The sequence below is a fragment of the Phymastichus coffea genome, unplaced genomic scaffold (assembly GCF_024137745.1).
Source record: "Phymastichus coffea isolate CEN01 unplaced genomic scaffold, Cenicafe_Pcof_1.1 PCOF00155, whole genome shotgun sequence".
NCBI lineage: Eukaryota > Metazoa > Arthropoda > Insecta > Hymenoptera > Eulophidae > Phymastichus > Phymastichus coffea.
The window spans coordinates 385,642-410,119 of record NW_026706966.1 but is presented as its reverse complement, the minus strand read 5'-3'; the positions used below and the strand labels follow the sequence as shown (position 1 = coordinate 410,119).

At 39.9% G+C, this 24,478-nt stretch overlaps 2 protein-coding genes across 4 annotated transcripts in view; one reads left to right on the top strand and one right to left on the bottom strand.

Annotated features, from left to right (window-relative positions):
- LOC131672622 (lachesin-like) overlaps window positions 1-24,478 on the top strand; it is a 49,165-nt gene that overhangs the window by 7,291 nt on the left and 17,396 nt on the right. The window contains exon 1 of one of the 2 annotated variants that reach the window (XM_058949980.1): window positions 10,532-10,569. The exons of the other annotated variant lie outside the window; for it this stretch is intronic. The gene's annotated coding sequence lies outside the window, so the exon portion shown is untranslated. Of the gene's footprint in view, window positions 1-10,531; window positions 10,570-24,478 lie in introns of those variants that run through there. 2 annotated transcript variants of the gene reach the window in all.
- On the bottom strand, window positions 1,172-23,736 carry LOC131672623 (zwei Ig domain protein zig-8-like). Of its 2 annotated transcripts, none has more exons than XM_058949984.1 (6): window positions 23,332-23,736; window positions 13,966-14,162; window positions 12,181-12,394; window positions 10,362-10,524; window positions 7,004-7,152; window positions 1,172-4,643 (listed from the first exon to the last, which is right to left on the bottom strand). In XM_058949984.1, the coding sequence occupies exons 1-6, from the start codon at window positions 23,429-23,431 to the stop codon at window positions 4,537-4,539; spliced, it is 930 nt and encodes a 309-aa protein (XP_058805967.1). In that variant the 5' UTR covers window positions 23,432-23,736; the 3' UTR covers window positions 1,172-4,536. The 2 variants fall into 2 exon arrangements, with proteins under 2 accessions (XP_058805967.1, XP_058805968.1); XM_058949985.1 differs by having other exon boundaries at window positions 10,374-10,524.

Sequence of the window (24,478 nt, the reverse complement as noted above, 5' to 3'; positions counted from 1 at the left end):
TGTCCTCCTTTTCTTCCACGCTTTTGTCTCTTTTTTCTCTATGTTAATCTTGTTTTTCCTGTCTGTCTGTTGCCGCCACACACACGTAATTGAGGGAATATTCAATTAAGACGTAGTCTGTGCAAATCAAATTAAATTATTACTCCGTACGTGCGTGTATATAAAACAGTTGCTCCGAGGAAGTTTGTCTTCGAATGAAAAAAAGAAATGGAAAAGATATTACATCATTTGTTGTATTGTGTTCGGATGCATACAGATACACGCATACACTCGTTTTTATACGCACACATGAAAATTCGCTCGATCGCGATGCCCGCTTGTGTATATTTATAGTTGTTTCCCCCTTAATCTAAGTATAGTTTTAAATAATTAACGACGCTTGCGGAAAAACACATCATACATATTTACAAACAAATCCTACCAACGTTCAAATTTCTTTTATTTTGGTTTCTAAGTCGCTCATTCGCGTACGCAAACATAACAATTCGTAGCTTTTTTTTTCTTAATATTTCATTTTCGTCCTTGCAATAACTAAGAACGAAAAATTCGTTGGTACACTAACGAGATAATGGTCGTCTCTTGGAAAAAAGCTTAACTCGTTATAACCCGTTGCGATTTCAAAGATAATCCTCGACTCGACAATAGCGCAGTATGTTATTTCTATTTTACTTTCCGACAAACTATATGTAACTGCGCGAGAGTCCGTGAACACAGGAGAAAAAGGATTCGAAATTCATTCGTTGCGCGAAATGTCAGATGATTCGTGAAAATTAACGAAAACAAGTGATATGAAGCGATTGTAACAATATCTTTCATCTATGTCCATTACTTGAGATTTGATTATTCATTTATTTTCTTTAAGGTTCCGTTAAAAAATTTGATTTCAACTTTGATTATTCATACGTCTACGTCTATTTATATTTCACGCGCACTCATGCACTGAACTTCACGCAACACGAACGTCATTAACGCATACGCACAGGCGCTCGCAAAGAAACGAAGTCACAGAACGAGTTGTTGGGTGAGTGCGCATTAGTGAGATTTTTTTTTCTCGTTGCCAAAGCGCTTATAAATCGCGGCGCCACGGAAGCGCAAGCGCGTAAATAACGCACACAATACACAACCGAGAGAGAGAGAGAGAGAGAGAGAGAGAGAGAGAGAGAGAGACTCGCGCAGCCGAGAGAGAATTACGTCGCCACTTATGGTGATTAAGATGTTGAAGTAAATTTCGCTTAGATTTATCGCGTCCCGAATACGGCCTTTATTAAAAATGAAGGAGAGGCAGTTGGACTCGCTTAATTTAGCAAGTGTCGCGCGTTACTTTGTCAGGCAAGCGAGGAAAAAACATTTCGAGTCGGATGCCCTTTTTCTGACTTTTAGACGATGAAAAGCGAGAGCTTCCTTTTTTCCTCGCGCTCGACCGACTACGAGTCGTGTGACGAAGAAAGCGAGTCGGTGTAATGTCGCAATACCTCTATTTGTAAAGTGGCCAGCTCGGAAAAACGGCGATCGAGCGCCAACCGAATTGATTATCTTAAATCTGGCTGTTATTCGCTGGAAAATTGAAAATGGCCTCGGCGCAACGAGAAAAAAAAACGGCAACGTCACGTTGCTAGGTGTGTGTTTCCATTTCGCACCTCATTCGCTGCTGCGCGTCATTGAATATCGATAACCGAAGATATATATTTGAATGGTCGCGAGCGAGCGCTCGGCGGTGACAATTATGCAGCACAAACAAACTTACACACGCCAATGCACGTGCACGCACACAAGCTCTTTTCTCTGCACTTCCAGTCGATTGAAAATTACATTTTTAATTCAGCTCACGAAAAATGCAATGGTCGTTCGGTAATATGTTGCGCTTTCAATCAAACCGAACCATGTTCTCTTTTGCCATGTGAGCATCGAGATAAAAAAAAGAGGGAGACGTTCGTGTTACTGAATCTCGGTACAAAAGTACGCGCACACACAACAGTCACGCATAGAAAAAATGGAGATAGAGCTTACAGCCGCGATTATTTACAAGTAAGAGAGAGGGAGGGAGCAGCGGTAGAATTTCTTCCTCTTCCTCTTGGCAGCAAGAGAGAGTTGCTTGGTCGTCGAGAGGAATATTCCGCTTTTGTCCAGAGAGGAACGACCGAGTTTCTCTCTCCCTCCCCTTTGTTGTTTTGTTACTACTGGTTTTGCCCTTCGATTCTCTCTCTCTCTCTCTCACTCTCTTTCTCTCTCTTTCTCTATCTCTATCTATCTATCTATCTCTCTCGCTGGATATAGGCCTTTGTCTGTTTTTTCGTGCTTGCATAGCAAATTAACTCGCTTCGCCGAGGAAACGCAGATGGCCGACGGTATATAAGAAGGTATATGGAGTTGAAAGTAAATGGCTTGCTTTAATAGGCGTCAGTGTATTGTTAGCATTTCTAGCCCCATTGTTGTTGCGAGAAGAGCTTTTCCGAATTTCATACTTAGTCCGCCACTCCGAGTAATACGATTCCTGCTTATTAATTGGTTATCAGCGTAAAATGCAGTAAAACGTAGTATTTCGATCGAACTTTTCAATCAAATATCGAATTTCAACGCAAGCTGTGCACCCGAGTCAAGTTTCCAAACCACGCAGACTCTCGAGATAACGGCTATACCGGCAATTTTAAACTAATCAATATTGAACTGACCGAATTCGCGGTGTAACTTGTAAACGCATTATCAAAGCCTATCAAACTTGGCCGAGTTGCCGTCAATTTGCGCTAATCGATGATGCACGAACGGCCGAGATGCACCAATGGTAAATACGTCAAAGTTGGAAATTTATATGAAATGGGGCAAACGAATTATCGGCTGGAAAGTGTGTGCGACGTCACGTGCCGCCAACCACGTGATCTATTTGAAGCTATTTGAAGTTGCAATGTGATTAGAGAAGTTCCCTCTCTCTCTCTCTCTCTCTTTCTCTCTCGGCTCAACGCGACAGTGCAAGAGTTCGTGGGTCACTGCGGAAACTGCGCCCCGACACCTACTGCACGTTTCAACCTCGCGCTGCGACCATTTGAAAGTAACTGACTTTGGCGACTCTCTAGCGCCACGCAATTTATCTCTCTGTTTATTTCCCGCGCGACAATCAGATCTTGGCATAGTATGATTATCCGTCTCGTGAGTTTTCACGTAGATTCATTCTGCTCGTCGGTCGTAAACGTTCAAACCGAGCGTGTGAAATCCAGATACCATTTTAAAACTTATCAAAAGGGATTTCACATACATATAGTGACTTAAATGTGCAGCCAAAGAAAAATCTTTCATGAAATTCCAAGTATTAAATCTGCTCATATTGCGCACGAAAAATCCCTTTACCTCGTAGGATTAAATTGTCTGCTTCGATCAATCTAGAGCGAAAAGCGTACTCCGATAGATTTTTCGAAGAAGAATAATCAAATTGCTCCACTGTATAAAAATCCACCACGCCCGATACTCCTTCCGTCGAGCGAGAGTAATTCCATAAAGAGAGAGAGAGAGAGAGAGAGAGAGAGAGAAAAAGAACTTCACTTGTCCCGTAAAAGCTCTTAGCAACTTGAAAAAAAAAAGAGAGCTCCTCTCGTGCCATAACCATCCTCTGTGCTGCAGGAGAAACTATACGTGTAAAAAAAATAAATGCAGATATAAAAAGGGATCATTCGATACACGCGCCCTCGTGCTAATTGTCGCCGTGTACACAGTGTCGTCTTAATTAAAGCGTACGGAGAGCTGCCGGCCAATTGAATATATAAGCCTAGTGCGCGCACGGCGACGCCTAATTAAGAAAAGCCATTGCCACACACCACTTCTCGTAGCCCTGTTTATCGAGGGCGCAGCCCGCCGTGTGTATCTATAAAACGCACGTGCGCTAGTTTTCAACGGCTTGCGGTGTATTTTTAAATGTGCCGACGGCGCCCTGGAGGTAAATAAAAGTGGAATGAAATGTTTACCGCGTATACGCGAGCGTAATGGTAAAATAAAACAACGGAAATTTTTTTTTTTATTTTTTCTTTGTTGCGTTTTACTCGACATTGTATCTTTTGAAAAAATATCTTTTGAAAAAAATAAAAACAAAAAATACGACCTCATTACGTATTTTCGATATAATGGAAATTTCTGTTACGTTGGGAGCTACTTTCTATCATCGTAATAACACGCCAGAGATCGATACACGAGTCTCTGTCATTGGAAAATTAACAATAGGGCTCTAGCTGAACAGACTGATCCGTATTTGTCAAATATAATTGAAACGTCTGATCACCAGCGACTTATGAATGGTTGTCCGTTTCTTTGGAATAGAATCTCAGCTCGTTACAGCCCAATTACTTTCGCATCAAATTGCCGTCTTTTACCTCGTCAGCCAATACATACTCGTACTCGCAACACGCTCCGAGGTAAAACGCCAAAGCCGCGTGTGTCGCGGATGAGATAGTCAAAGGCAAAACCAACGGTAGACAAGAGGGGCCGTCAGTCGCACCACGCACACAGAGCAGCAGCAGCGGTAGTAGGCAACGGCATGTATATACTTTCCACGCTTCACCTCGACATGAGCGCCAGTAGCAGTAGGAGCACCAGTGTCAGTAGCAATCTGGGCGTTGATCCCGAGACAGCAGTTCCATGTTGCATTGCTGCCGGATGCTCGCCTGCAATTCACACAGAGAAACAGAACGCAGACAGTCAAACCGGATGCTCATTATCGGCTGAAGCCAAGACGCTCGTTAGCGAGGCGCTTGTCACTGCCGAAAACTCTTTTTTTACGCCGTTACCTTTCAGCTCTAAAGAAACTTTGCCTTGCTTTGCTCCCCCCCCCCCCATCCCCCCTCTCGTTCAATGTTTATACGAGGTGGGATGAATTGATCATTTATTTTTAAACGCTAATTGCGACAAGGAGGAATTGAGCGATATATACTTAGGAATAGATCGCGACGATTTTCAGAGTTAGCGCGTGAGTACAAGAGATGTATTCAGACGTATTTGAAAGTTCCGACCATTCCGACGAGTTTTGCGTATGTACACAAAGCTTCTACGATTACGTTTATTGAGATGATTGAGAAAATTGTATCGAAGAAACTTTCCATGTAAGAAAAGTTTTTTTCGTTAAAAATTTCGTTTTTTATCATAGGAAAAATAATATGTGTGTGTATTTGTATGTGTGCATACGAAAACTTAAATACCCAAAAGAATCGCTTAATGTACTTAATTCCAGCTCATGTATCGTAATTTTGATCCATGCACACTCTTTTTTCCGTAAATATACCGTGTTATAACGAGCTCATTAAGTCGAGTACGTAATAAGTTTCGAAACACGTGAATTTAATTAAGTGTAAAAACTCCCGATGTACACTTCAAAATAAAATTCCTCCGATCAAAAGAAAAAAAAATATACGCTAATTAGTTCCCATCGAACTTAAAAGAAGAAGAAAATGAGAGCCCCTTCCTGATCAAACAAGGTAACAAATAAAACAAAAAGGCCGCACACGATTAATTAAACGGGAAGTGTTCGCGAAAAGCAAGAAATAAATCTCATTAAACGCGACTGATTAAAGCGATTTCTCTCTTTCGCTTCGGAGCAATTAAGGTTTGGATATACCCCGTGCGAACATCCAAGGCAATCACGCACCTAGCTAGTACGTGAGTTTTGAGTAGCAGCGGTATCAGAGAAACTTTCTCAGTTTTTCCCTCGAGAGTCGGTGATGCATTATGTTACCTTGCCCACCTAGCTTGGTTATTGCGCCGCGGTGGGGTGCTGTTCTCGGACAAGCTTGGTAAGTATGCGAAGGGTTTGATAACGAGATGCAAACGTAAACTTTTGACGCTTGCAATACTCGAATGCACTTTGCAGTAGTACAAGTGCATTTGTGGTCAGAAGTGATCGTTCGCAACGGATTATCTTATTAATCAGGCGCAGGTTTGCAAAAAAAAAACGGTGTTCTGAAATAAAATCAGCGACGAGGTATTTTGGCGCGCAAAAAGTGCAAATCAATTAGCACGCTTTAAACCGGCCCGTTGTAGCGTACAGGGCAAATTAATTTAAGTAGTATTTACAGCAAATATTTAATGCGAGAGTGCACTCCAAGAGGGCGGGACATGGAGCATTAACGTTTGCTTTTATTTGCTGGCGCGCAAGCGCGATTCGCGCGCAATTAAAGCAAAAGTGATTACTATATAGCGTGAAAACGCGGCAGGTTGGTGTCGAAAATTCATCCATTATTCCGAGGAGGCGGCGGCTAACAGCGCCACCCGGCAAAAAGCACGCGAGAGAAGAGTGAAATGCAAATATACATAGACCCGGAGAGACTAAAAATCGAGAAAGAAAAGCGAGAGATGAGAAAGGAACTATATACTTCGTCTGCGAGAGATTGTGACTGTATCAAGATGTGCACTTGGAGAAATATGGAAATTTTTTTTTCTTTCAGGTTTTTTCAAGCTGGATTCTCCGACGGCTGTCCGCTTTTTATCGCGAATGTACGTATATATCGTCGTGCGCGAGAAAGAGAACACATCAATAGAGTGCCTTTCCCAACTAGTCTCGATTCCACTGCCGTTGAAAAATTAATTCCAATTCTCGTGTGCTGATTGTGAAGGGGTGTTGAATTTTATGCGGTAATTAATTAAAAATATTAACAATAAGCGCTCACAGTATGTGCGATAATTAGCAATCACCATGCAAATTTTCGATCAGCCTGTGCGCGAGAAGCTTTAATTATTCATGAAAACCTGAATAAATTGCTAAAAGCAAACAGGTGAAACGGTTGGGTCGTCATGAATTACAATGCAATATTTGTTCTCGTTGGTTTTCCATATACATATACATCGCTCGATTACTCGCAGTCGTTACACGTGTTAGCACGTCTAGAACATCTAACTCGCATAATTCGCGCAGTCAAGGTGGGTGTCCATTAAAAATAATCAAGACAATTACAAAGGGGGAGGACCGAGGCAACAGTACAACGCACAAAGGCTTTGAGAGACAATGGAGGGGTTTGAGGTTTGGAGCACTTACCGTTTAACACGTGGACGACGACAGTAGCACGAGCTGCCTTGCTCGAGACGCAGCTGTAGTTACCGCTGTCTGCTAGGGAGGCTCGCGTTATCAGTAGCTTCGAGGTCGTGCCACCCTTTGACTTCTCAGTCTCTAACGATACGCCGCCTCTGCAAATTTTCAGTTTTGTCGCGAAAAGTGCATGTGCTATCATTATTATCTTTGTTTCCTTTTCTTGTCTTTATTGGCATTCTCTGCTCGCAACTGATTCTCTCTTTTCTCCTCCATTTTTATTTATTTATTTTTTTTTTCAGAAAAGCTTGAGTTATCGTCATTTATCGGATGTGCCGAAAAGGGATTAGTACACTAAATTGTTGTTACGTATTTATTATATTTCCTTTGTCGGTTTTACCGTGAGAACGTGTAGTTTCATCTATATAATTTCTGGATGAGATGCGCTTCAATTACACGGCAGTAGATAATTTAGCTCGAATAAAATTTGTGACAAAAAGCCCGTCATGTAATAGAGCAGTTCAAACTTGAAACTTGGAATATTACCTCTCTTGTGGTGTCTGGCAAATTTCATCCGTAGTACGAGGCTTGAAAACTTTCATATTTTGAACGAGTTCTTGAATGTATTTTTTGCAGATTCAAGTGATTAAAAAAGTGAAAATTCCAGCACTTCATACCCGAGAAAAGTTTTGAAGTGGAAAAAAACAATAATTTTACCAATCACAAGAAAAGGTCGTAATCTTTCTTTTTCAAAAATGAAAAAAATAATGAGTGCTAATAATTTTGCTTTTTAATTGAAGTCGACTGGAGCCCAGAACAAGAGGAGAAGAAGGGAAAGAAACATTGAGACCACAAAATTGAAATACGCCGAATAATGGTTTGAATCGTTGGCAAAGTGCATAATAAAACTTGGAATGATACGACGCTGCGCGAGAGCGCTCGCGTCGTGTTTGCACGAGGAGTTATTTTACACAAAGGCCACATTTCACATTTTATTTGAGAAAGGCAAGCGCGCGCGCGCGGGCTACGGGCGTATTCAAGAAAATTTAACGAGGTCATAAGAATTTAAAGCATGTCATTTGCGAGCTCCCGACAAATATCTCTCGTCTCTCTCTCTCTCTCTCTCTCTCTCTCTCTCTCTCTCTCTCTCTCTCTCTCTCTCTCTCTCTCTCTCTCTCTCTCTCTCTCTCTTTCTTCAGCTCTTGCCAAATATATAACCGTTATTAAAGAGCTTAAAACAAAATCCAAATCGAAAGGTGTATATTTCACGTCACGCGGCAAATTCGCTTTTCTTTCGTCAGCACGCCGAATGCGATCGAATTCCGGCGGAGCATAACGAGGCGCGCCAACGCAATTTCCGATAATTAGAAAGTCGCTTAACGCTTGAATGACTAAAACAAGCCATTGTCAAAGTAGGCACACTCGAGCTAATTTTCAGTGGCGGAACCCGCGCAAATTGACGGGTTTGTTTATGCGAAGAAAAAGCCCGCGAGAGAACAAATTATCGTATTAGAGGCGAAAGAGAGAAAATGCTTTGTTACCATAGCGCGGCGACATACTGGGATTTATCGCTACTTTGAAATTTGAATGTTCCCTCTATCTCTCTCTCCCTTGTGATAGAGAGTGGCCGTAAAACACTCGGGGACAGTCGCGAGCAGCGCAGTTCTCTGAAAAGTTGCCTGCTTAATCGAACTTTATCGGCCCGAAAGCCTGTTCTGTGTGTATGTGTGTCGCTCTCTGAAGATTTTTACCACGTCGGTATATCGATTACACCTTTGTCATTCGTACCTCCCATCGCAGGCGTCGTATACTCGAGGGAATAAACAGGCTGTCGGAATTAGGAGTCGTGCGAGCTACGAAATTTGCCATGTTTACAAAGTGGCTTGTTTGCTTTGTTGGCTTTTATTGATTGACCCACATTTCTTTTTTTGTCTCGCGATTGTGCAAGTGCATTTCATCGCTGCTGCTATAAACGGCATTGAACGTTATTCTCTTCTCAGATGGATCGTTTAAGTATCGAAATTACTTATGCAAAAGTTTTTTCTTGTGAAAAGAAAGAAAGTGTCGCAAACTAAGTTTATAGTGTCTTTGTTCAAGCTTTAGTGGCAGCCATAAAGATACCGAAACAATTGCTGTGTAAAGTTGCTAACTTAAGTCGAACTTCATTGTCAGAACGAGCGCTCGACCGAGTATTTCCGAGAAACCTACACATGTACATATACATATATATACACCTTCGACATATTTATACTCTCTGCTACGCTCTTTATTTCAATTTAATGAAGCACGAGAGAGAAATTGAGCACCGGAAATTAATTCGCGAGTCATAATGTAGCATACTTTTCGCGCGCTGTTTAATACATGTCAATTATAAAGTCAAACGACTTTTAATTACTGCTTCGTTGATTTTGCGAAGAAAATTCTGCTATAATTATTTTAGCTCGAGTATATACTTTTCTGAACTTTATGTCAGCAAACCATAGCGCAGGTAAATTTGTAGTATTGAAAAATGAAACTTATTAAACATTTAGCTGAAAATTCCAAATATGTACGCTCTTTATTATTCAACATTTTTACGATCAAGGTATTTTTAATAACGGAATCCCGAGAGAGCTTGACTCATTTTTGCAAAATGTTTAATGTACGCACGTGTTGTATTTCCATACTGAAAATAATTTTGGTCTTTGTTTTATTAGGATCTTACAAAATGATAAAGGCAGCTCGTTTTCGAAGGCTTAGCATGCACTATATTTACGGTCATTAAGTCTTCAATGCCTCACGTGGGAGTTGGTAATAAAACGAATAGGTATTTCGAAACCTATACATAGTTAACTAGACGTGAAACGATTTTTTTTATGGTGAGCAGATTAAAGGTTAAAATCTCGATAATAAGGCTTCTTTCTCGACGTAATTTTTTCGTCTCAGCCGAACCAATTTACTGTCGTTATTCTCGGAGATTAGGTGGAAAAAATCACTCGTCTTGAAGCACAAGTGCTTAAGAAGATTATCTTATCCAGTAGCCTAAAAGGTGGCAGGTTCAGAAAATTAATTCGAGTCCTTGGAGGAAAAACTCGCGAGGCTTTCATCCTACACACGACCTCATTACATCGTGCCACTTGAGCATCCCTTTCTTTGCAAATTTTTCATCTGAAGTAGTCGTCAAAGCTTCACAAGCTTAATTACAGCGCACTTCCAAAGCTACTTACAAAAATTATCATTCATTTCGCTTTTGCATTGGCAAAACAAAAGATTCCTTTCAAAATAACGATCCCGTGCAAATTAATGAGCCTCAAAAAAAGAGAGCATCAATGGAGTCGGAGAACACAGATCGATATATCTATAAAAATGATAAAAAAGTGGAATGTACCTAAAGGCATACCTCGGTCCGTCGAAGTCAATAACATAGCCGGCATGGTACCAAGTCACGTTGCTAGGCGGCACGCCTTGTGAGTTGACCATGCAGGTTAAGCTGATAGTACTACCTTTCCTCACGTACACTTCCTCGGGGCCTAAAATTTCAGCTTGCACGTCTGTGGAAAATCAAAAGCAAAAGGAAAAAAACAAGTTTATATCGAGTTAAGTAAAAAAAATTTAGTGTCGAGCGAGAGATTTTTTCAAGATACTACACGTCTGTGCGGATACACATTTACCAAAGAAAGGTTTTATCGCCTGAGGGAGATGTAGTGAGATTCGTGGGACGAGGGCGTTCGTTTTGTTTGCGTGTTTCCACCAACGACAACACACACACACACACCCACACACACACACATATGATTAGGGAATATTTTTTGCCTTTACTGGGATTATCGTGACTATCGGGATAAACTGGCCAGTGGCCTTGTCGTTAACGTGTACGTTTGTGTTTACTTATTCGACGAGAATGTGACGACGTGAAGAGATTCTTGTTTGGATGTGCCGTGATTCTAACGGCAATCGTCACGGTATGTACATTGGATTGTAGTATCAACGCGTTATACGTAAGGGATAATAATAATAATAATAAATAAAAAAAAATACTTTTCGTGGCACTTCTCCATTTAATTTCGATTTTTCGTGAATTATCTTCTTGTAATTTCACTTATCCTTCCTGATTTATTGTCGAATAAGTAATCCTGAAATTCCACCTAGCAAAGTCCATTATTTAGTAAATAGTCTTCAATCCCTGATAAATTTTTTCATGTTTACCGCCAGTCGTAAAATTTCTAGGGGGGACATCAAAAAACTCATGAAATCAACGACAGCGGAAGCTACAGTATCCCGGTTAACGGGCAATAAAATTAGGTAACCTACACACGAGGGGATCGAAAATGCGAAATAAAATGGTGGTGGGTAGGATTATGAGGCGTAACGGCCCAATTAAAGGTAATATCGATCAGGAAATAAAATCGGATTAAAGCGGTTGTTAACTGTCCTGGACAAACGTTCAGTACAATGAGAATTAATTCGAGACAATGGGACCCTTATTGCTCACTGACTGCTTCAAAGATATGTTATTTATTGGCAATAATTCAACAAACGAGGTAGTTGAAATTAGCCGACAAAATGCAACCCGGATGAATCAACCCTGCACTTCCAAAATTCAATTTACAATGAAATGTTGCAGCTATTGTTATACATACTGTACATTCGTATTCTTGTGATCATAGGTCAAACTTTATTAAAGGTCTTTTATTTTCTCGACCGGTTTCAGGTTTTCTTTTTATAATAGACAAGATGTAACAAGAGAACTTAATCTTAGTTTTCAACATCTTCGATTCCGAGAATTCGGTCAAAGATACACAGTACTCAGAACCTTTTTCTTGTTCTTCAATAAACTTCAAACTCAAGTACCTGCAGATCATTCAATCACTATCTTTTCAATTGCAAGCAAACAATAATAAAAGTATTTGACAGCTAAGCCGCGGTTGAATGAAAGCCAAGCAAATGAAAATTCCAAATTTTGATTACGATATCAAATAAATAACGGAATAAATGCTGATCTGAGTCAAATAAAAAGCCATGCAAATTGGGTGCAAACGGATTATACATCTTCGTCCGACAATATATCAGAAAGCCCATAGGATATGTAAAGGATAGGATATGTAAAGTGCGCGGCTGTTCATCCCCGCGCTTTGGAATATAAAATATCGGGGAAGCGAGAAAAAAGAAAGTAGGGGGATATAACGCGTCTGCTCTCTGTCTCTCACCTAGAACTCGCAGATAGACGGCCCTGTGTATCTTGGGCTCGGTGTTGACTTGGCACTCGTAGATACCTTCGTCCCTCGGCTGCACGTAATCTATTCGCAGATTCCAATCGTCCGAGGTCTCGGTGTTACCGATAACCGAGAACCTCTCGTCGCTCGTGTACGTGAGCGCCATTGACGTCAAGATATGCAAATCCCTCTTTCTTATCCAGGATACCTGCAACACACACACGTCGCTTATCGACCACACATACATCGCCAAAAATCTCTTACCATCTCTGCATACCAATAATCCCCCCCCCCCTGCCCCTGATTCGTAAACTAATGAAGATCCTTTCCCGCGCAGCTTCGTTATTTCGGCAAAACTCGCGTTCGCGGAAATTGAATTTTTTCGCTGCTCTGCCTTATCGTTTTAATTGGATATGGCAGTTTCGGTTTTGATAAATAGCTGCGACCGGAAATGAAAGAAGCTTCCACCTACGGAGGCAGAAATATTCTCTCTCAAGAGTTGCCATGCAGATATGTTGGATGTATGGCGAGCTCGAAACGATGTATATACATACATAACTTGCGAGAGCTGAATTGTCCAGCGGAATGTGAACAAAGAAGTCTTGATTCGATCAGTGCGACTGCCGCTCCAAAAATCTGTGCCAACTTTTTTTTCCTCGCGCTCGAGCGACTTGATTTAAGCTTGAAAATATGTATGAGTTAATTTGTCGATAAGAACGAACGAAAAAAGAAGCAAAGTCGAAAGTGCAAGTTGGACTTTCTTTTTGATTCACTGCCAAAAGTCACGTACGAATTAACTTGAAGTCGCGCGAGCGACCCAACGCGCGAGCACCCGTGATTTATCGCCTGATTTGGCAGGGCTAAAGTTTTCAATTTTAAGTGCAGTTGCGTCTTGCTACTGCTACTGCGACTATGGCGTTGCGGGCGCTAGAAAAATTGTGGATCGAATGTTTGAGTAGCGACAGAATTCAAGCTGAACTCGACGTCCGTGTATATACACCGACAGATTTGCATTAATTGCGTTGGCTTTCCTTATTTTAATAATTCACTTCTCCGCTCTGCCGAGACATTAAAGTCTAATTTCAGCAAGCGCCTTCAACTTTTTGATTTCAATATAATAACACGCGCAGCAGACTTACGCTATTTTCTCTCGCTCTCTGGCCCTTATTTATTCTTCGTCTTTTTTACTTTATTACTTCATCTTTTTTGCTCCCCGCGTCTCTTTAAGAATATTGCATTCATTAAATAAGCTAAGGCTTCGGCTGAAGGTGGTGGTGGTGGAGGAACATTTTTTATTTTTTCTTAACGAAGTCAAGAAAAAATACGCTTACTGCTTGAATAGTACTTTAAAAACCATTCCTCTTATCCGCGTACACTCGTTATTCGCTCGATTCATTAAGAAGTGGGCGCGATGAAGTTTCAATTTCGCTCTTAATTGCAGGGTCTTCTACTCAAATTACGAGTATTGCAATTCGCTTCAATGGTGCCAATGAACATTCAAAATAAAAATGCTCGAGCCAACGTATGTGTCTCCGACTAAGATATAGCTGGAATTATATACGGCCTTAAAGCTACCGCCGCCCATATGGAACATATCTCAGAGTATACACACGTCCCCTCGTCTCGCTGAAATTCCATGAAAAATATTTCAATCAACCGGAGCAGAATAGGAGCACAATAAAATTCATGCCAAAGGCATACGTTAGGTCGGGGCAGGCTGCGCGCTTGCGTATCTTTTCGTTGCACCGAGGGAGGCATAGACAAATCGCTGCTACTCACCGTCCTGTTGCCGAGGTTTTTAACCCGACAGAGCAGCACAGCTGGTTGGCCAACGAGCCCGGTCACGTTTTCACTGCCCTCGTCGGCGAAATGCGTCTTGCTAGTGCCGCTACTAGTCGACGTCGTCCTCGGTTTACTACCGCCACTACTAGTGTCCTCTCGTGGCTTGCCACTGACTCCATTGATCAGACCGCCTCCTGCAAAATAACACGTGATCCAGCACGTTTTGAATAGCAAATCCTTCTTCTCTCCCCCCCCCCCCCTCCCTCTCTTTGTTACAGAGAGAATGACGAGTCATTTGTCGCCGCGTCGATTTTGAGCTGTGTGTGATTTATTGACGCGCGACATTGTATGAGGGGAAAAGGCGTAGGACCACCAAGGACGTTTGTATTGTGTTTTCGACCTATTTTTTTCTTTCTTTTTTTGAGGGAGCCAAAATTTATTCGGTAAAATACGAATGTCTGTGTCGGGTGAAATATACGTGAGTGGATTATTATACAAGTCAGGTTTTTAAGGACATGTGTAGAACTCTATAGATATAAATATATAATGCGATTGGATATATTGTTTAAATAATACATTAGATATTTGTCGAACGTTTTCCTTTCATTTCGTATCGAAAACTGAATCAATTGTATGAGGATGCTGGGAAAAGTTTCATTTTTAATTTTCCAAATGAAATCTCGCGTTTAAAAATTATTCAGGTCAATTCATGTTGAAGTAAAGATTCGTAAATAGGGGGATATTTCAATTATTTGTAAGCAAATTTATGGAGAAAAATTTCTACAATGAAGAGACTCAAAGTCAAATGCCAATTAAATTGAGCAAACTCAGGATGTATTTGCGATCTTTCAAATATCAGTCTGCACAATGTGGTCCTCGGGACATATACAAAATTACGAGAGCGTTGCTCACAAAGCTCAGAGAAAATATGATTTTCGCAGCTCCCCGTCAATGCCCGCAAGTCATAGTGACTGCCCACTCACATTCGTCCATCGTAACTCGATAACGTTTTTTTTTTTTTATGAACAGAGCTACTGCCTTTCTTTTTTTTATTTTACACCCACGAACTACACCGCGAATTTTTTAATAATTCGCTTCTCTGCTTTCTGCTTCCCCTCCCATCGAAAAATTTTCTGACTGACGGTGAATTGAGACGTGTCCAGTTTGATAGCTCGTAACTCCACCCCGTTATATTTTGTACGAACTATCCGACACTTCAGAAATTGATTTTCGCGGTTTCGAAGAGCTAACTTTTTTGTCGATAATGCACGCGAACATACGTGACTTTATTTTTCGATATATATATATATATATATATATATATATATATATATATATATAAGCTTATACTTGCTATCGAGCGAAGTTGTTTATAAATAGAGGAAAAATCAAAATAAGCAAAACAAGATTGTTGGAAATTCCGCCTCTTTTCATCCAATAATGGATAGCGCGGTAATTCCGATGCTACGCTCGTGAATCTTTCTTTTTTTCGATTATCCGTTAATTACGACCCAGCGCGTACATAGACAGAATGAAAAATAATTTCAATACCACTATTCCCACGTACGCGTACAAACGAAGGGAATGAACGTTTGATTGGCATGAAATTGAAGTGTATGAATTCCGATGTGGGTGAAATTGGAAAAAGATAAAAAAAGAATGCTCTCCAATGGAACAGATCAACGTACAGTGAAACTGTCGTACTGCTCAAATGTATTAACGTGAAACCGTTTCTTTTTCAATGTTAATTTACTGGAAAATCACATTTTTCTAATGTCTGCAAAAGGTCGCATAAAGAAAAAGTACACGAATACGCGATGAAACGCTATCTCGAAGCAAGTGACACGCAAACATGATGATCGACGATGGAATCTATAGCATGGTAGCTAGTGAAAGTCAGCGGATTCCAACGAACACCGCTTCATTAAGCCGCGCTGGAAATCATTCATCATAGATATACGGTGAAGGATCGGATGAGGTGAATTGGGCAGAGGGGAGAGCGATAAATTCGACGCGCAAGCCTTGTCAATTAGCCGCGCGATACACCTTGAGCACTCGAGCGGCTGATTTATGGCTTGCTGGCCGGACCAATCTTTGGAAAGAGAGAGAGTGAGAAGCTTCGAGGTAAGTTTCGAGGTCAGTGGCTTTTTAGACTGTAATTTGCACTGCTCCTCCGCTGAAAAATTTCATTCGGAATAAAAGTTTTTCAGCCGGAAGCTCGCTTTTGTACGTGCAGATCTCGATTGTTTGCAATTAAATCTGGAAGAATTGCATAAAGGCTACTTGCGTCGCTGGCATTATTCACTCTGCCGCACTCGGCAAACCGACAGTTTGTTTATCGCTCATTCGACTATGCTTTTGCAAATATTTGCGATACGCCCGCTGCTTAAACTCTCCACGTCCGAATCGCCTTTTTCATACGCTGTTTAATCGACAAACAAAGCCGCAGTATTTCATCGTGTTCTATTTTTCATATTATACCTTCAAAAAGATCGATTGGTCATTTACACGAAGGGAATTGCAATTTTTGGATATTGTAATGCTCAAACTCGAAAGTAAATATATTACGAGTGAGCAGCTTTCATATGGTACAGTTATTGATCAAAGCAAGCTTGGTTTATTGACTCATTGGTTTGTTGACATTTACCTTGTAGTAACTAGGACCTAGATGTCAATATGATCAAACTGCATACGTAGATTTGAGCTGTTGTAGTCGAATTATTAAAAGAAACTCATGTTATGCCCGTGAATCATTTTCATCAGTTATACAATTTTTCATTAAATAATAATCGAATCTGCTCTCTAGAAACCAAATTACCATACAATTTTCGCACAATTATACATCAACATAGAAGTACACTCCTATCACATACCTCAAAGCTCGAGCGTTAGCTGCTCGCTAGTTCACGAATTTAGTCTGATTCCCTTTGATTCGTTATGAATCAGCGTCCTACCTCTGTGAGCGTAAACATCAATCATTAGTACCAATTGTTTGGGCCACAAACAATTACAAATCCTATTCGTCAGTTGCACTTTAGAATGGAGCTGAATTTGACTTCACTCGAATAGTATCGTTAGACATGCTCGAATTAATTATAAAAGAGGGTAAATGAATTATTCTTCGAACACTTAAATCAGAGATACTAGTAATAAGTTTGGAAAAGTTCACGAGTCAAGAGTAATGACATGAGCAAGTGACCAAATGAATCCTTATAGACTCTCCTATTGAAATAACATTCCAGCAAATTCCACTTGATTGCCAACACAGTAAAATCATTTTGATGTTGCCGATCAAAGCTGATGAGCGAAGTACTATAGTGACTATCGCGCACGGAACGAGATAACAAGTGAGGCCACCGCCGCAATTTGATCGAGCACTTTGTTACGAATCGGAATACGTATGAGCAGCCAGCCGCACTCGATATCATACGTGACATTAGCTCTTGAAGTGCGCGCGCTCGCTCAGACAACGAACTTTTTGTTTTACACGAAAACTCGATTTTGTCGATCGGAATGTTTCTCGCGAATCCCACTGGCAGAAGTCGCGAGGCCCATTGATACTCGCAGCCGATCATAAACTCCGCGGCCTAATCTCAGCTCTGCCGACCATTTCGTCCATCATCGCGTCGAGCGCGCGCGTAGAATTGAAATTTACAAAGCTCTCTCTCTCTCCCGCTCTCCCTCTCTCTCTCTCTCGCTCTCCCTCTCTCTCTCTTTCTCTCACTCTCTCTCGTCGGGCCACATGAGGATTGAGCGCGCCAGCACCAGATTAATATTTCAGAAGCGAGCGACGATTGGCCTTATCCGGATCCTCTCCATATAGCATTCGAAAGCTCCGCACGAGTGGAATATTAATTCGACTTTTTTTCACGCTCCGCCGTCGGCGCCGTTGAAAAATGTCAGAGCTTATCCTCTTTTTTGCAGCGTAATTTACACGAGGGTTGCCGGATTTTCACCGGTATCATGGCTTTGGCATAAATATCGATCGATTCTTTATTTTTTGTTATTATAGATAGCTTATATATGATTGCTTGCGGGGACGAGAGGGACAGAGAGAGAGAGAGAGAGAGAGAGAGATCCTGTTTTATAGGTGTGATTCGTGCGCACGTATAATTTTGTCATTTGTTATCGATGCTACTGGCGTACGCGAATAATTTTCCTAAAATTTTACGTAATCGTTGGCATCGCCATATATGACACGAGAAATCGAGCGCTGTTTTTGGCCGGAAAAAAATTTTTGGTAGTTAAAAAACACACGATTTCCTATTTAAGCGTTCGTCTGATAAACCAATGTTTCGGACTTCACCTTTTCCTCTGAGATTATGTTACGTATAGTTTTCATGTTCAATAAGTACTAAACTTATCTAATCGATTATAAAAGAAAGCAGATACTTGACACTTTGTTACAGGTAATGCAAAAAACATCTAAGCAACCCTTCGCGCATTTCTTTTACAACTTTTTGCAACATAGCGATTAAGTGATAAATTTTGTAAATTAATTGACCTTTACAATTCCATAACCGGATTATACTCGATCATCCTTAACCCCTAACTGCGCCTCCACAACGCGGCGAAAAAAGTCAGCGAAGGTAGTTCAACGAAAATTTCCGGCTTAAGGGAAAATTACAAGTGCCCTTTAGTAAGCTAAAAGCTATTTGATTTGAAAATTTCAGCGCGGAATCATAAAGAAGCAACGAGGCAGCGCCAGGACCGGCGGCGAAAGGGCCTTTTTATGAGGTGCGAAAACCAGCGAGACTGAGTTAATTTATAAGAGCGGATTTTACAAGTGAGTTCAACGTGGTTTTACGCCTGAACGTTTCCTGATAGGATTACACGGGAGACAGTCGGAAGGATCACTCTAACGGGAACAATTGGCTTCATTTATTTGCCTTACGTATATCCTTATGCGAGGTTAAAGGAAAATTCCAAAATTTTTAATTAAATCAGCCCGCCGAACGCAATAATCGAGGTAATAACATGTAGCTATACGAAGTAATACTTTTTCATAAATGTTTCATTGGGAAATGGAAATACGAAACTTTTTCAACTAGCCTTAATGGGATTGTAAAAGTCCAAGGAAACTTTCATTGCAGTGGAGAAAATGAACAGACCGTATGTACCACTGCAAAAGTTTTAATAAATTCGTAATACCAATATTCAATTGCCACGAGCTTAAATTAAAGAAGCCAAGGATAATTCAAAGGGATTGGATTGTAAGGATTCGTAATCACGCAATTACCAATCAAACTATTTATATGAAAAAATGAACTTTGTAACAAATTTAGAATTTTCAGAAATGTATCATGGTAAATAAATGAGTATATTTATTGCAAATTTGGCTACTACAATTTTTAACCGTAAACTCATAAATAGCAACGACAAAATATCAAGCTCTATTCTCTGGCAATTCTCACGAGCGTGTAGGTTTTCGTAATTAGAGCAAAAGCACTTGGTTTTCGAGCGAACGACACTACAGTCCTATACATAAATTCACTGACGAATTTCCGACGAAGTATGCCAATAACCGAGCTTCCCGGTACCGTCTCTCTCTTTTTTTTCGACAAAGCTAGCCAACTGTGCACGCGTTCGCTCGGGCAAAACTTTGCGCGAAGTCATTTGGAAGATTTTGAAATTCAAATTAAGGAACATACTTCAACGAAACTGGGCTGCTCCATTGATTCGGCCCAAGCTGAAATTTTAATTACGCGACTCACTCTGGCCGCAGCCTCTCTTTAATGTGGCCCGTGCGGTAGAGGAAGCACGAGCAAAGGGGGTGGAAATTCTTCTCTCGGTGTCTAATTGACTTTGCGGAATTGCTGCTCGATCATAGAGAGGATATGAAAAAAAGGAATAGAAGAGAGGCGAGAGCACACTCGAGTCCCTTGATAGTAACTTAAGGAAAATTGAGAGAGAAAGAAGGCATCTAGGGGAAATGATGAAAGTTTTCTTCCCCGAATAAAGTCCATTTTTATAACCCAGGCGACGGCCTACTTTTGACGAGTATGTAATTAAGTGAGTTTTTTCTCTCTGCGAGGAGAGACTCCATTGGGAGTTTAATGAATTCACTGCAAAATTTTTATTCCCGCGCATAAATTAATAAATGCACGTTCTAATTTTACTAATTAATATGCCTCTGCTTTTTCTTTCTCCATGCGTATATGTTTCGCTCGTATTTTGTTTTAACTAAAGAAGTTTCTGTACTCATTCTTTTTAGCAAGCTTTTCGAAAATACTTTTATGGCATTAACAATTTACGCAATATTTCAACGTGATGTTCGTGCCGGACATTTATAAACATTTTTCATTTAAAAGCCTCTAGAGATGAGTAACATTTAACTGTATACGTCAGTATATAAGTTATGTATAATATCGTTTTAATAGTTCAATAATTACTAGCAAATGATAATTAAAAAATAATAATACGGACGATTTGAAATACATTATAACAATCGTTTCGCGTTATTACATTTCTGTATTTCTACATTATCAGAGACTTTATCGAAAAAATTTGTTATTTTCGGGATAATAGAATTAAAATCATAACCCTGCAGTATAAAAAACTATCCATATATTTGACTTACATTTTTCGTAGAATATAAAAAGGATCCGCTTCGTTAAATCCGAATAGTTGACAAATTAAAAAGAAAAAAAGAAGCTCAAAAATCTACGTACTCAGTTAGAAAATAATATTATTTTAAAAATAAACGTGTATCTAACGAAGGACACAAACAAGTTTTTTTCGGTATTTTCAGCTAAATTTTTGTATATAGCTTTCTAGTTATTTTTTTTAGTATAAATATCTCTCGAAAAAAGATTCTTTCTCAATAGCCCGACTGTGTATTTCACTTCCAAGTAATCCACCGAATGAGAAATCTGACCGAATACAGCCGGCGCTGCATAAAAGAAAACACAAAGGTATAGAGTAAAGAAACTTCAGTTGCGCAGGGAAAAAAATACCGCAACTAAAATATTAGCCGCGAAAGAAAGCTTTTTCCTTCTCCCACTCCCACCAAAATAATCCGCATCGATTTTTCTCGCGCGCTCGCTTGGGTTCTAAATAAAGTTGAAAGCTCGCTTTAGATTCCGCAAAGAAAATCCACCTCGGCATGTACACTTTGTCGCTACGTCGACAAATTGAAAATAAAAAGCACAGATAATCGATTATTTACAGTTGGCTAGCATGTAAAAATAATTTTAATCAAAGCGTAGCGTGCGAGATAAAAACGCAAAACGATCAAAAAAGGAAAAAAAAAACGATTTGGCGTTAAGAGAGCGAGAACATAGGTTTCGTAACACCTGTGCGTTGCGCGTCTCTCTCGTTAATTTGCAGCCACTCGTATGCGCAACGGAAAGTTGATTTTTTCGCAAAAGTGCAGTTTATGATTTTGCTGCGAGCACACCGCGGAAGCAACCTTTCCCTCTAACGCAGCGGCTAAACGATGAGTGAAATTTCCTCTTGTGTTTTATCTTTTTCATGCAATACGCGGCCGAATATTTTTCGTTATATGCCACTTGTCAAATCGCATTCTACTTTATTCGTTGAGTCGGCTATTGCAATTTTGAATAATGTGCTTGAAATATGTTCTTTGATAAGAAATGGATTATTAATGATAAAAAAAGTCAATTTCCGCTACGTATGAAATATCCCAAATGATCCTTTGATAATATCATACACAATATGTAAAAATTAATATCTCGAAATATTATGGAATTTTTTTATTCATGTCAATTCAAACATATTGAAGGAAAGCTTTTGTTTTTGTTCGTAATTGGGCCAATTGCAAAAGATATGCTCAATTGACCATGTTTAATTAAAAAGCAATAATACAGAAGAGCAGACACGAGCTTTGTAAACTGGATCAGAAAATGATTTAATTTTTAATTTTTTCGATGGATTGAAAATAAAAGTAACAATCAGGTTTATCCCTGCATCAAATTTGTCTCACGTTGAAACTCATATCACCTCATCAACGATTTCATTAACATGCGCAGCGCGAAACTGGATTGAACGAAGCTTCAAATTCACATCAATAGCTTTGAAATTCAGTTTCATCGATCTATTCAAGAATGTACACTACACTAAACATATTTACGTATCAACCTAAATTAACATCCGGGCTCTAGATACTATCTCTCGATAACGAATATTTTCATAAATAAATTATTATTTCACTTCATTCCGCAATTCATATTCGTTTTTAGGAAAACCTGCTGCAAAATATTTACAAAATGTTTCAGTACAATCATTAATACCAACAATATTTTAATCCGATAATGTATTTACGTCTAAATTTCAAAATCCAACCACCAATAGAATTTCTTATCTTCAATTCCCTTAGAAAAGGAAAGTATAAGCATTAACCAACCATTCAATAATGTAAATACACTGCTACATAATATCGAAATGATGTACTAATGTGAGGGCATGTTTAGCCAAGAGCTTTTAGCTGTGGGAATGCAATAATGCATAATCGAGTGGTGATGCAGCATACACCTAACCCCGAAGCTTGCAACCCATTACAAATCGAAAAGCTTCGTTCGAATTGCTGTTCGAAATGAAAAGAGGAAACTAAGTGTCGACGCGGCACAGCGAGTCGCTTGAGAATCCAATATTATTTTTCTCCCTCCCGCTCGACGAAAATTCGATTTCCGGCTAACGTCGACAACAGACTTCTGGTGATCTCTACGTGCGGCTGGGAAAGGCACTTCTTGCCCCGTCGATTTCTAATTGATTTTTATATTCTGATGCATAGCCATCTGTCGCTGACTCTTTTATTACTGCTTGGATAAAGATCCTTTGGTCGCTTTTGTTTTCCGATGCTCTTCGATTTCAAAAATCAATCATTTTATGAATGAACGCCTTACGTTCAAGTTAATCATACGGAAGACCAATGTTTCACCTACTAGTTCATCAGTTTATGTTCTGGGGGCTTACAAATAGCCGGAAAGGACACGTACATTACACGACTCGACGACCGTAATCCGAGAAATATCTCTCTCCAGGTAAATTCAGTAGAACAAGCCAAATATGGTCAGCCACTAGATCAAGCGTTACCACATTTCATGGCAGTGTGTTGTAACAAAGCTTTGTATGAAAGTGCGCGGGTAAAGCTATGATAATAGCGAGTACTTCAAACCCAAGTTATATTGTTAGGCTCCGTATTGTAAGCGATTCTTTAAAATGAGAAAACAGGTGTGATCTTTTTTTACAAAATAATAACTGTATAGTGGAAAGAAAAGGTAAATGAAAATGAAAAAGGAATAAATTAAAAATACAGTAGTAGAATGAAAAAAATCAAATAAAAAATCTATGATACAATAAAGCATGAAATGAGTAATGCAATGCCGCGGTAGTCATGCGTACCCGCAGGCTTCTGATGATCTGGCGGTGCATCGGGTAGCGAGGACTCGGCGCGTAACAGGTACGCAAGCCCGAGGATGAAAATGAGCTTGGTCCTCGTCATTGTTTTCTTGGCTGCAGCCTGTTATTGACCGTCGAGGCCATTTATAACTCACACACGCGAAATGGATCTTCTTTGTTTCGTACACACTTGTTTACACGCGCATATCCTTCTTCTTTCGTTTTGCAACAACAGCAACAACAACAAATTACACTATCGAGCTTTTCACGTCATCACCCAAATTATCGTCATTGGTGCAAGGCCTCTATCACTGCACTTGTGAAAGATCGTCATGTGTAAAACAAAAAAAAAAGAATAACGCGCCAGGTATTATAAGCTGCACTCGCGCCTACGGTCGTGCGTCCAACACGGCGGCCAACCGAGCACTGAACGCGCGCCACTTTCGTACTGCCCGCGCCTTGATGTATCCCCAATGTGGAGGCTGCGCTCTCTTGTGCTCCGATCGCCAAGCTTTCAGATTCAACAATGGTAACTGCTTACGCTGAGTTTACATCGGGGAAACTGTGAGGCAGATTTTGGTAGAGTTTGTTATCGATGGCTGGTTATCGGATGTTCAGCTAAATGGTGAATGTGGATGACCGAACGAGACATTTCTACTGATTTTTCGGCTTTATTTAGAAAAGCTACGTAAAATTTCAATAGCATCTTTTTTTTGTAGCTATAATTAAAGTAATGGAATGAAATAGTTTCTTCAACCCTGTTGGAAATAAATCATTTTTATAATATTTTGTGAATGCAAAAAAATGTTAATATTCATCCCATTGTAAGTCAAATCTCACTAATGATTGCGGTACTCTTATGTTTTATTATGCTATGGGAGCAACAGCATTTTCAATTTGAATTGGCGACATCTCAAAAAGACATAATTTTAATAAATTACTCGTAATTTGATCAAGCTAAAAAAAATTCTCAAGAGCGCATCGTTAAACTTGTGCTAACATGATTAAAATATCTACCAATTTTCAGTAGAAATTACATTATGAACGTAAATTATGAATTTATCATCGGCATACCTGGTTCGTTATCGTAATTTTTATTTCAAAAGATTTTCAGCGAGGCTGGAAAACGAATCCATGTTATACAAATGAA